The sequence below is a fragment of the Chelonia mydas genome, chromosome 3, assembly GCF_015237465.2.
Source record: "Chelonia mydas isolate rCheMyd1 chromosome 3, rCheMyd1.pri.v2, whole genome shotgun sequence".
In the NCBI taxonomy this organism is placed as follows: domain Eukaryota; kingdom Metazoa; phylum Chordata; order Testudines; family Cheloniidae; genus Chelonia; species Chelonia mydas.
This window is the reverse complement of record NC_057851.1, coordinates 99,823,602-99,836,596: the sequence shown is the minus strand read 5'-3', so window position 1 is coordinate 99,836,596 and position 12,995 is coordinate 99,823,602. Positions and strand designations below refer to the sequence as shown.

General features: G+C 42.5%; 1 protein-coding gene across 5 annotated transcripts in view; it reads right to left on the bottom strand.

Annotated features, from left to right (window-relative positions):
* The window catches only part of MYB (MYB proto-oncogene, transcription factor), a 35,816-nt gene extending 30,045 nt beyond the window's left edge, over positions 1-5,771 (bottom strand). The window contains exons 1-2 of one of the 5 annotated variants that reach the window (XM_027820573.3): positions 4,943-5,771; positions 278-395 (exon numbers count right to left, since the gene is read on the bottom strand). In XM_027820573.3, coding sequence (XP_027676374.1) covers positions 278-395; positions 4,943-4,965 — 141 coding nt within the window. In that variant the 5' untranslated portion in view covers positions 4,966-5,771. Of the gene's footprint in view, positions 1-277; positions 449-4,942 lie in introns of those variants that run through there. The other 4 variants (XM_007058057.4, XM_007058054.4, XM_027820574.3 and 1 more) reach the window with 4 other exon arrangements.
* Positions 5,772-12,995: the final 7,224 nt, after the last annotated feature.

Genomic DNA, 12,995 nt, shown 5'->3' with positions numbered 1-12,995 from the left:
AAAATTGTCGAACCCTGCCAGCTTGATGCAGTAGTTTGAACACCTATCAGGTATAACAGTCTTTCTGGAGTCAAGGATCAGTATTTAGACTTTTTTTTTAAAAAATAACAACCCACAAATTTACATCTAATTATGTATATAGCCAAATTCTGCCCTCATACATTTGCATGAGATTCACGCTGAAGTTGATATCTAATGAAATCTGCATCTGAGAGAAGAATTTGACCCATTTACTCTCTCTTTTTAACCCAAATGTAGTAAGTGAACCTTTATTTACCTCTTCACGGGTCCACCTGGTTTTTCCTAAATGACGTTTTCCAGCCTTAGGAAGCAGACCATCGTAGTCATGATCATACATCTCAACATCTTCATCGTCATCATCACTACTATATATACTACAAAAAGAAACAGGAGGCAACTTAGAGTGGAACATGAAGACTTAAGTTCCTGAATTACAAAATATATGAAAAACAACAATCTTTACAAAGGTTATACAGATAAAAGTTTGAAAACTTGCACAACAAGATTTTGTTCTGCATTCTGTTCTACTATTCTGAACTGGTTCTGCTGTTTTTGGTATCCACAGATACAAGCAAAAGGCTGGCAACCTTCTTATTACTGTACATGTTTAGACCTGCTCATACTGTTAGATCAGTGGCAACTTACACACTTGGCAGCCTTTCAACCAATGAAAGTTTCAAATTAAAATACAATGTTTAGGACAATAAAGAGAACAAGAGGCTATGTCCTTTACACAAGTGCATATGCAAAATCTTTAACTCAGGCTACATATTTTGAAGAGTGCTTAATGTTTTCACATATTTGATGAAGTAGCTGGTTACACAATTCCCACATGGTATTTTATGTACAAATATAAAAATAGTAAAATTATGCAATAATATATTAGTCATCATTTTGGGATTAGAAGACCAAAAATATTGAAGGGCACAAGTTTTTCAAAACTAATTAAAATGAAGGCCATCAAGCGATCACATTATTTTGTAAATAAACTCTTATCAATTATGTCACAGTTCATGGTCGAGTATAGACAAAGCTGAGGACAAGTACAATATAAGATCTCTATAGTAACCACATAAATGATCAAGTCTCCTTATACTGAGTATTTTGCTAACTTTATAACTTTACTACCTCTATCCCATTTCTAAATACCTCATACTGTTTTTGAAATACTCTAGTCCTCACCTAATTAATGACGAAGGGATTTCCCCAGAGGCTATCTATGGGTAAAAAGGAATCTATTACTGTTTTCACAACCAGCACTAACCCTATCCCGCTAGCTAAAATTGAAGTGTTTTGCAACAGGAGTTGTCTTTCTGTTGGGTAAAGTATTATTTCCAACTTTAAGATATAAACATCACTTTTGAAACTTCAACAAAGAGATGACATCTTTCGTACTACAGAAAAGACAATGTAGTATTTGACTAATCATCATGATATATGGAAGAATCTTTAGATACAATTTTAAAAACCTGTTTTTGATAAACAGCCATATTAATAAATCCACACTAACAACACTTCAATTAAGGATGGATCAGACACTATTCCTCCTGTTAACCTTGTTTTTCAGAGACTTTTGGGGGGGGCATTAAGCTGAAGTTCAGTGTACAGGTTGCTAGCCAAGATGCAAGTACCACCAAAATTCAAGCAATCAAAAAGCTTAAAAGAAAGTATATTCGGTTAAAATAACATTAAGTTTTCAGCCCTGTCTTCTGGCACATGTTGTATATCAAGGAAAATCGCTATTTAAGAGGTTTTTCAGCATCTGCAGTGATCCATGTGGCCTATTTGAGACCAAGTCGCAAATGGCTAACAAACTGGCAAAACAGGTCTGCTAATTCCATTCTTAATTTACTACCACTGTGCCTAGGTAGGGTGGCACATGTGACTAGATCAGGGATTCTCAAACTGGGGGTCATGACCTCTCAGAGGGTTGCGAGGTTATTACATGGGGGGGATCGCCTGAGCTGTCAGCCTCCATCCCAATCCCCACTTCACCTCCAGTATTTATAATAGTGTTAAATATTTTTAAAAATGTTTTCAATTTATGGGGGGGGGGGTCACATTCAGAGGCTTGCTGTGTGAAAGGGGTCACCAGTACAAAAGTTTGAGAACCACTGGACCAGATAGTTCACTCACAAAGACTCGTGGAATATTTAGGCATAGCTAGTGACTTCAACTCAATCCAATCCTTCAACTCAAAAGAGTAGTTATTCACAGTAGTAGTCTCACTGACTGCAGTAGGACTACTTACATGAATAAAGGTTGCAGGGTCCTATTCATATGAACAGAATGACAGCCTTAGCTCTATTTCTTTGCTTTTATTTTTTTTAAAGTTAGATTTTCTTTTCTAAGTAACACATGGAGACAATTGTGTGACTGCTATTAAGGTTAACAGAAGTTTTGTAGCTAAATACCCATGTATCATTTTGAAAATTGGTGTCACTGATACTGGAAGTACCAGGTACAGCCAGCAGGGTGACATCTCCAGTGCTGCCAAATGTTCCAGGTACATCAACGGAACATGACACAAGTGAAACTGGAGTAGATTAGTGATGAAAAGGTTACCATTATTTTAATGTAATGCTTATAATCTAAATTCTTTCCTTACCTACCAAGGACCTTATTGTGGCATACAGAATGAGTAACTCCCACTCTGTGTCTCCTGTGACAGGAGAATTCGGCCTGGGGGGGGTTATAGGATGATCCGCACCACATTTAGCAAATCAGGTTTCTAGCATATGTCTGAAACATTTTTTTTTTAAAATCTGCATGCAAAAATCTGGCCCCAACAACAAATGCACTTGCTAATTACCAGTAGAGTGGACTAAGTGAAAGGGTTAATGATGCCACACATGCTAGCTTTCAGTGCTGTTTAAATACTCTACAAATATGAATGCTACATTTTTGTCAAGGAAACCAAATTGTGCAATGATAAAAAAGGGGGTGGGGGTGGAGAGGAAATGACTTGCTGCTCTACTGTGATTGAAGAAACTGGGCACAAACAACCGAGGGGAATCCACTTTCGTTGTTTTGACTAATCCACTTTGCCGACATCTCCTTGCAGAGCACTTCACGGAGCTGCTTAAGCTATGTAATCTCGAGTTTCCCTTCTCGCACCAGTACATCCCCTTCGCAACCAGAGGGAAAGTATCTGCTGCTCCGCGAGCACGGCGAATCACCACCACTCGGGCTGGGAAGGACCAGTCTGAAAGCTGCTAAGCAGCTCCACTTTCCTCCCGTCTCTCCCGCTCATTCAGTTCCTGTAAAGAGCAACTGACCCTTTCGTTTTGCAGGCCTGGCTTCCTCCACCACTCCTGACACGCTCATTCCGCCACTCTGCAAAGTCAAAATAAAATACAGACTACCCACTAGGCTCTCACCCCCCACCACTACCACCTCCCGTCTAGCCCCAAGAGGGAGGCGCAAGCGAGGCGGGGACACATCCACTGTGACTTGCCCCCCCCCCCCCCCCGGGAGGGACAGGATGAGTAATTCATAGTCCGTCCGTCCTAGTAACACACTCGCTCTCTCATACTCAAGTAACAATCTAGTTTGCACCGAACCCCCACCCCGAGCCTCCTTCTAGATTTCACACGCTGGGCAATGCAAACCTCTTCTAAGTCAGCGATCGGCAACAAGAGGGAAAAGCTGCAGGGGAGGGGGATTTGCTTTTCTGTCGCAAGCCGTGGGGGGGAGGGGGGGGGGAGTGCTGGACAGAAAGGAGAAAGAGAATCTCCACGTGTCCGACCGCCAGTCCAGAGATCATTAGAAAACAATCCTCCTGCAGTGTGTGTGTGTGTCTGTAACAGCAGCCACCACGAGGCGCTCAGACCTCTCCCTTCCAGTTCGCAGCACGCCGCCCGCCAGAGGGAAGGGAGCAGCAGGGATCAGTCACCCCCAGTACCCCCCTCCCCGCCACCACCACAACACAGCTCGCGGTCTGTGCCCCCCCCCCCCCCAAGTCCCATGCAACAGCCCATTCCCCAGGAGGAGGAAAACAGCAACGGGAGCAGCCACATGACAGCTGCTGCCAAACGCCCCTCTCTCCTTCTTCTCTCCCCACCCCACCCCCTCCTGCCAAAGTCTAAAGAGTTGCTCTCATCGCGCTGCTGAAAAGCTTGCTCGGGCTCCGACATGTGCGGAGCGGCGTGTGCATTACAAATAAAAAGCCTTGCAGGGCATAATTATAAACCAAGAGATGAGCGGGGCAGAGTCGGAGTCATTAAAAGAAAGGCTCTGCAACTGCAAAAAAAAAAAAGAAAGAAAGAAAGAAAAAAAAAAAAAAGGTTTGCTCCCTCCCCAGCGCCTCCTTTTCACGCCGCCTGTCTGCCACCCACCTGACATCCCACCTCCACAAAGAATGAATGAAATGGGAATGAACTACCTGCAGCCACTAAACAAGTCCGACATTTTTGGGCTTACATCTGCCATCTGCTTAGCTCCTCCAGCTCAAACAGACCGCAGAGCAGCTCGGCACAGATCGCTGAAGGCAACAAGTCCAAGTGGGAATCCTGTCTCCCCCTCCCCACACACACACACACACTCCCCCCCCCCTTCTAATTTGTAGCCACGCGTGCCATGCACGGTCCTGGGAAATTTCTGCCTGAGCAACTTGCAAAATGCACCGCAAATTGCAATCTTCCCAATATCCTGAGTCTTTTTTTGGGAGGGAGGGAGAAAGGGGGGTGGTTGAGAAGGGAATGAGGGGGTTCCTAATATGCTATTCATTTGGTCTTGCAGGGTCTGTTTAAGTTACCCTCTCCCCTTCCCTGTGCACAGTCTGACAGGCGTGGGGAGGATCTGGCAAACCACTCCTGCAAAAACTAAAAAAATAAAAATAATAACCCAAATAAACCTCTCTATCCATAGGCTACTAAACATACACACACACACAAATGCTTTCATGCTGCAAAGAGTTTACCTGTGCCTGGGTCTCCTGGCCATCCTGGGACTAGCCACTGGGGGAGGAAGGGGGGACCTGTGCTGGCTGAAGTGCTTTGCTTTCTGTGCTGCTTAAAAGTGCCCCACCGCCGCACAGTGAAGTTTTCAGGAGCAGCAGCAGGAGGAGGAGGAAACAGGTTGAGATTAAAGAGTAAACTCTGTAAACAGAGATGCCATCAAACAAAGGGCTTTTTGGACACTCCCCCTCCCGCCAAATCTGGCGCCCCTGCAATGCGCAAGCGCCTCAGAGCCGGGAGGTTCCAGCCTCGGCCGCTGGGGTTTATTGCCGGGGCCGCGGCTGGCCGAGGAGCCGCTTCCAGCCGTGCCGCCTCTCCCCCTGCGTGGCTGGGAGCCCGCGCGACGGCGGCGGCCAGGAGCGGGGCAAGGGCGGCAGCAGGAGAGGCGCCTTTTGCTGCACAATCCCCGCTCAGCAGCAGCAAGTCCCCGTGACTCGCCCTCCCCCCCCAACACACATACACAAGTTGTCCCTGGGCAGCAGACCTAAGAAGCACCGCTCTCAGCCCCCCCGTGCCAGCTCTCCCGGGGGGTTGATGCGAAAAAACTGTAGTGATTAAACCGCCGCCCCCCGCACACACACACACACACCAGAGGAGGGAGGACTTGCGCTGGGTGCATTTCAGAGCCAGGCTCACAGACCCAGTGGTGTGACATGCCCCTCAGCCGGATGGCCACAGCCTGAGAGGAGCCCCTTCTAGGGTGCGTCCCTGGCACGCGTGTGCGAGGGGTCCAGCTGGGGGAGGGGTGCGAGGGTCCTGCTTCTGCAAGCCTGTGCTTAAGTGCGGGGTGTAGTGGGTCTGAATCTCCCGTGGGTCTGAATCTGCCTGCGTGGCGGTGGAGTAGGATTGGCTGGGTAGAGCAGTGTGTGTGTGTGTGTGTGTCTGAGAGGGGGTGATACGTGTGAGTCAATGTGTGGTGTGTGACTCTGACTCTAGGTTACTCTGAGTTGTATGTGTGTGTGAGAGTAGTTCATTCAGTGGAAGGGGGAAATGTCCCCAGCTCAAAGTGCACCTGTTGCTTGCTTGTTTAGTTTTAGTTTGCTCTGGTTCAGCAGGGTTTACACTGAAAAACCAAAACGAAGGGAGTGAAGCCCAGTAGTTTGTAAGGGACGAATCATTGTTTGTTTGGGTTTGTGTTGCTGCTGGTGTAGGAGGCTGATTTTTGCTGGAGTCTGTCATGCAGTCCCGCTGGGGATTTTTACTGTCGTTCCTCTTGCTGCTACCGGGACCTGGACTGTGCCTGTTACTGCAGCTTGCCTTCCCCCTTTTAGCAGAGGTAGTGGGTGTCCGATGAGCTCCAGAAAACTTTTTTTTTAATACATAAATGAGTCACAATTTGAAAATGGTGAAACATGCAAAGTTCCCAGGCTACTCTGCGAGTTACAATTCAGACACCTGTGGTGTTCCTCAGTGTATGGACTCTTCGACCAAAGGCTTAGTTTATGAATGAACGTTTCTTGCCTTCATTCCGTCTGGGGGACAATGGAGCCATAAGCACCCTGAGCACTTTCAGTTTTATGGACTCTAAAGTGTCAGGCTATTTTTAAAGAACAAGACCACAAAAGATCCACATTCTAAGATGTGCACTTTAAAATTACCCAGGCAAATCACCAGAAGGATACTCAGACTGAAAGCGCACCCAAAAGAATGACAATTTATGAGTTCTCGGTGGCGTTGTTCCTCTCTGAATCTAACTGTGAACTCTCCAAAACCTTCCAAACTTGCTGAGCCAGTGGCCTGAGCTCACTTCATTCCAAGTCCTTTAGGGCTTTTTAGAAGTGGAAGACTTCATTCAAGGTAGTCGTGAATAAAATACAAAGTGTAACGCATATAACGCTTTCATTTGTAATAAACAGTCACATACTGTAGCCCTTGCAGTTATGTAGACTTTTTAATTGGAGCAGTAAACACACTAGTGACTGCAACATTTTATGTTTACATACATGCCTATTTAATTCTGTATATATTTCATAATATAATTTGTTAAATCTTAATATCTGTCTGTGAATTTAATATTTGTGTCAGGGGCACTCCCTAGATTGTTAGGAGTCAGAAGTCACGACATGTTATCGGAAATACGAACTTCAATAAATTAGCAGTAAGGTGTTCTCACTGCAGCTTTGCTACTGACTCACTATATGACCTTGGGCAAAACCCTTTGCTATTCTGTGCTTCTGTTTGGCCATCTGCATAATGGGTCTAATTCCCAAGGTTGTTAGGTTTAACTTATCATTTTTTGTAAAGTACACTGAAATTCTCAGATAGAAAGGAAATAATAAGAATAATTAATGCTGACATACTAAAAAACCAAGGACCCATTCTAGCGTCCCTTGAAGCCACCTCCCATTGACTTCAAGAGAAGTTGTATTGGGAATTCAGGGAGGGCAAGAAATACTCATGGCCTCAGAGTTTCTTCTGGTAAAGAAATCCTTTTGGAGTCAGGGAGGTAGCACTGCAGAGGACAAAGCTTATTAAACTGTAGTATCTTAATGAAGTTCTTAAGGGATTGGTAAAAATTGGTTACTGAGCAGCAGTGCTGATTGTTTATTAAAAGTATTCCATAGGAAGTTGATGGCAATTAAGTTGGTATTCATGAAGGGAAACATCAAATCTTCAGTATTATACCCAGCCATGCTCGTTGTATGTTACAGAGAGAACATCTCTTATTTGTAGCAAAGTAAACCTTACTTATTCTCATGTATAGTCAGAGTTTGTCAGCTCAAGAATCAAAACTTTTGGCAATCCACAAGAATAGAACTTTTATTTGGAAAATGTATGCTGCATTGCTGTTGATGGGGGTGGTACTTATTTTACCTCGCCTGGTTTCTTAGGGTCTAATCCTGCATCCCTTGCACAAAGCTCTTTATATGAGTAGGACACATATGAGTAAGTACTGCTCAATGTGAGTATGGTTTTCACAAATGGGCTCTAAGGTAGGCCTTTAATCAAGACAAACATAAGAATGGGACCTTGAATTTGATGGACCTACTTGTGTAAGTATTACTCACCATGACTAAAGAGTACTCAATGTGAGTAAAAATTGGTCATTTAGTGAAATGATATGTGCATACTGTCTATTATATATATGAAATACCTCCTAAATGTGCTGTTTCATGGTCCTTCCTTCCCTTAAGGAAGATGTTTTCCCTTTTTTGACTACTTTCAGATACATAAAGAGTGAATGTTAGCTGAGACAAACTCAACACATCCCCAGTCTATTCATATCTAAGTTTCCACAAATTAATTCATTGAATTTCTGTTATTGTCTGCTGAATTAAGTAAGTGGGTGGTTATATGTTCAAGCTTCCTTGGAAGTATTTACATTTATGAATACGCCATTTCTATTATGAACCTGAACAAACACATTTTTCCTCCCAGAATTTAAAAAAAAAAATCAATTTGTCTGTCTGTATTCAACATCTATTTGGAGTGCATAATGACTGATGCCCTAGAAGATCACATATGCACAGTCAGCATTGGGGGGTGAACAATCTCAAATCTTTGGTTTGCTGATGACATTGACGGCCTGGTAGGTAGCGAAGATGAACTTGCAGACCTTGTGAAACAATTGGATGAAACCTCCTCAAAACATGGCATGGAAATCAGTACAGAGAAAACCAAGCTAGTGACAAACAAACATGACCTGATCTGCTCACGTATCATTGTCAGTGGACAAGAGCTGGAGACAGTGAAACAGTTCAAGTATTTGGGGGCAATCATCACTGATGAAGGATCAAAGGCAGAAATTCTGGCAAGAACTGTGCAAACAACAGCAACAGTAGCATAGCTAAAGCCAATTTGGAGGAACAAGAACATCTCCCTGGAATCCAAACTGAAACTGCTGCACGCACTGATCATCTCCATTTTTCTGTATGTGTGCGAGACATGGACCCTTACGGCAGAACTTGAATGGAAAATAAAGGTGATAGAGATGAGATACTTCCATAAAATCCTGGGCATCTCCTACTTCGACTACATCACTAATGAAGAGGTCCGCAACATCATCACCCAACGTGCTGGGTCATATGAAGACCTCCTGATGACCGTGAAAAAGCACAAGCTGAAGTGGTACGGCCATGTAACAAGATCATCTGGCCTATCCAAGATCATCCTCCAAGGGGCAGTACAGGGGAAGAGAAGAAGAAGTAGACAGAAGAAGAGATGGATTGACAACATAAAAGAGTGGACAGGAATGGACTTCACAGAGACTCAATCACTGACACAAAGTCGTCAGGGGTGGAGACAATTGGTTGATTGTTCATCAGTGATGGTGCCCCAGTGACCAGTGCGGTTATGGGAGTGATGATGATGATGATTCTACATGAAACTGCAAGCAAAACATAACTTTCAGGGGGAAAGCTTTTATTTTGTAACAAAATTAAGTTAACGGTCAGTCATCTCCTAAGATATATGTGTGCAGCTCCCACTGATGTCAACAGGATTTGTGCACATCACGGGGGAATGTCTTGCATCCTTAAAGTTTACAACATAATAATGATTAACTAAAGGAAAGTAGCCAGAACTTCTTTTCTTTTCACATTTGCACAACTTAAAACAATTTTGGGTGTCAGGGGGATTTTTGTATATCTTTGCTGAAGCCCCATTTATATCTGAGATATTGAATTTTAAAACCATGTACTCTGGATGTGCAGTGACACATTTTTTTTTATTGTTAACCTCTTCCTGCCCAGACTTCATTAATTGATGATGTGGCTGCAACTATTTACAGCAATTGCACCAGACGACAGAATAACTGTAAAAGGCATAACTACATGTTCCAGTGATCTTTTATTTACTTTTGGAAACTGTAATAAGTAACTCAATAAAAGTAATTATGTACATAGTAAATACAGGATAACACGCGAAAATACTAAATCTTTACTCCCCACACCACCGCCGACACACACTGTATTAAAGTATGTAAAAAAACGCACAGTTCAGAATGAAATCCATAATGTGGGCACTATGGGTTCATCCTTAATATTTTCCTGTTGTGCGCTATATCTAGTTCTTGAAAGTCTGGCATTCAGTCCTGCAATCCTTAGTCAGGCAAAACTTCCATTGATTTTAATGGGAATTTATCTTGAGGAAGGATTATAGGATTGCACCCTTAGACTGGGTTTTTCAAAAAGGCTAGGAGTTGGTGCTTAATATTCTCAGGCCATTTTGCAAATACCAGCTTTAATTCTTAACCGTTGTCTGTTCCTGTTTTTTCAGGGTTTGTTACAGAACCTTAAAGGGACACTGCCAATTTAAAATTATATGTTATAATCCAACACCTTTCTTTACCCATGTTACCAGTAACACCTTAGATTATCAAAAGTAATATTTTTAAATAATTTATTATTTGTGCTGTTTGTTTGCTGTTTGCATTTCCCTCAGATTGGACAATGAAAATCAATGAAGTAGGTTTTACTTTTATTGTTTGTTTCGTTTTTGGATTCTTGTTGCTGTAATGTTTGGGTTTCATATGCTGCAGAAGAATGTTTATTGCTTAAAATCAGCTGGTTTTAAAGGACTTAAAGAAATTTGGAAAAATGTGATATTTTTTAAAAAAAGGTTTGTTTTAACATTTAGATTTGAGGCAGAATTTAAATTGATGGCGTTGCTTTAACATAGACTCTCTCAAATATAATTTTGTATATGTGAATAAGGAAAGAAGAGTGGTTAAGACACAAGAGGGGGAGTCAGGAGGCCTCAGCTGTAACATGGGTGATGCCACAGATTTCTTGCATGTCAAGTCACTTAGGGTTATATATATTTTGTGTCATATTCCAGGCTCCCTTAATTGTGGGTACAATTTGTGACTGAAAATCTGCACCTACATTTTTACTCCTGCAAAATGAATTGAGAGTGTACATCAGAGCAGTCAGACTTCTAACTTCTTGACTTGTACCTGCAATCAAGGTAGTTAAAAGTGTCACTACTCAGATTGGTAACCGCAAGGGAACTGCAGGAACAAAAAGGTAGGTATAAGTAGTACCATAAAGGCAGGCCACCTTCCTGAAAATTTACATTTTAATTAATCTGGAAGGGCCAAACCAGATAATGTACTGAGGGTCTGTACAAGGGGAACCACTCTAAAAGGACAGTCAAATACTTAATTCCATCCCACCGTTATCACCTTTTCCAGTGTCCTGTGGAGGACCGTGCAATGGGCTGGAGTTCCATCAGTGGGTAGATAGAGGAACAGTAGTAAGGCTAGGGGAAATCCACTCAAGAGTTAATGAAGAAGAGCCTCTCTGTGCTAAGCGGAGCCCCTCTATGCAGAGGAACTCAGGAACACATGAAGAAGGCCATGATCTCACAGCCTCCCATCAACCCCCACACTCTGGAGTGCATGTAGGTAACTCAGCCAGTAGCAAACATCAAGGTCTGAGTTATCCACATGGAAGTCAATAGAAGTTTTGTGTAAAAGGGGACTGCAGAGTACAGAGATTCAGTTGCGTTCAAGTGCAAACTATATTTCAGGTTCTCACAGTGGCCCAGTCTTGGAAGACCCTGCTATAAGGTCTAAAGTAAGTAATGATCTCTGTATAAGGGTAAGGGAAAATCAACAGTAACCTGAGTGCTTCATGCTGCCAATAGGAGAGCACTATAGAGTGCAGCTGTATAATATCAGGATGGGAGGAAAGAAGTATAAACTGGATGAAATGATGATCCTTCGTGAATGATGAAAAATCCTCCACATTTTAGCAGTGGTTCTTTTTTGTGGCAACCCCTCTTTGTTTGTATAATGGCTTGGAAGGGAGAGCTACGCCCGGGGCCTCCCAACTGCAAAAACAGAATACTATAGAAGCTGAACATGTGTTCTACAAAGGCTATTTCGTTAGTTCTGAAACAACAGCACTATGTTTTGTTTCTGCAGAGTGCAGTAGGGTCAAATTCAACCCTGGGGGAAATGGGACCAATTCCTTGGCCATCTGCAAAGTTGCATGTGCTTAAACCAGGGCTGTATTTGAGTCTTACACTTTCACCCTTTGCAGAGTGTATTGGACTGCCCAGATCTATGAATCTATATTTAGCAGTGTGAGCTTGATAGTACAGAGGACAAACACAGTGCATACGATGAAACACAATGCTCTCATAAATAAATAAATACATAAAATTATATACTTTTCTTTCCAAGGCACAGTACAGAAAATAAGGAACATCTTGTGCATCCATCTAACCTATAGCAGGTTATTTATATCACAGCTTCAAGAGTAATACAAAGATAACAATATAGCAGGATATTAGTATTGCATGCTTTAGGTCTGCACGGTACAAACTACCTCTCCCACATAATCTTGTCACGCTGCAGACTCTAAGCTTCCTTTCTTTCATTTCTTTCATCTCAGCTTCTGACACTGTGTATTTCCAAGGTAATAGTTGTATTTATTAATTTTCTTATTAATTGATTTGAAACACAATGTGAGAAAAGTATTGGACACATTAGATTAATAATAGTAAACATGACAAATAGACCTAAACACAAGCAAACTTTTTTTTACGAAATGCTTCATTTAAATACATTAATATGTCAAGAAATAGCAATATGCTTCTTAAAATGATACTGTACACAGAAAATTATTTGCTCTATCTATATTCATGGTTTATTCTGGAGTGTGTGGTTATTATAATGTATGGCTGCTGTCAAAAAGAGAGGCTTTTGTTGTGTGTTGCTTTTAAATGTGTTCCCTGACTGAGGTGCACTTTCAGACTAACTTCAGAATGGACCGAAGTCCAGATTTTTCTCTCATTTACACTAGAATAAACCCAAAGTAATGCTGTTGATGTCCTTGGTGGTACTCTAATTTATGTTGGTGTAAATGAAAACAGAATTTGGCTGGTAGGGCCTGATTCTCCACTCATACTAATTTTCCCCTGGTGTAATTAGGGAGGCATCTGGTCTGGAATGGGACTCAGGAGGCCTGGGTTCTGTTCCCACTCTGACACTGACCTGCTGTGTGACTTTGAGCACATCCCTTTCCCTCTCTGTACCCTGGTCTCATCATTCATAATAGGTGATAATGA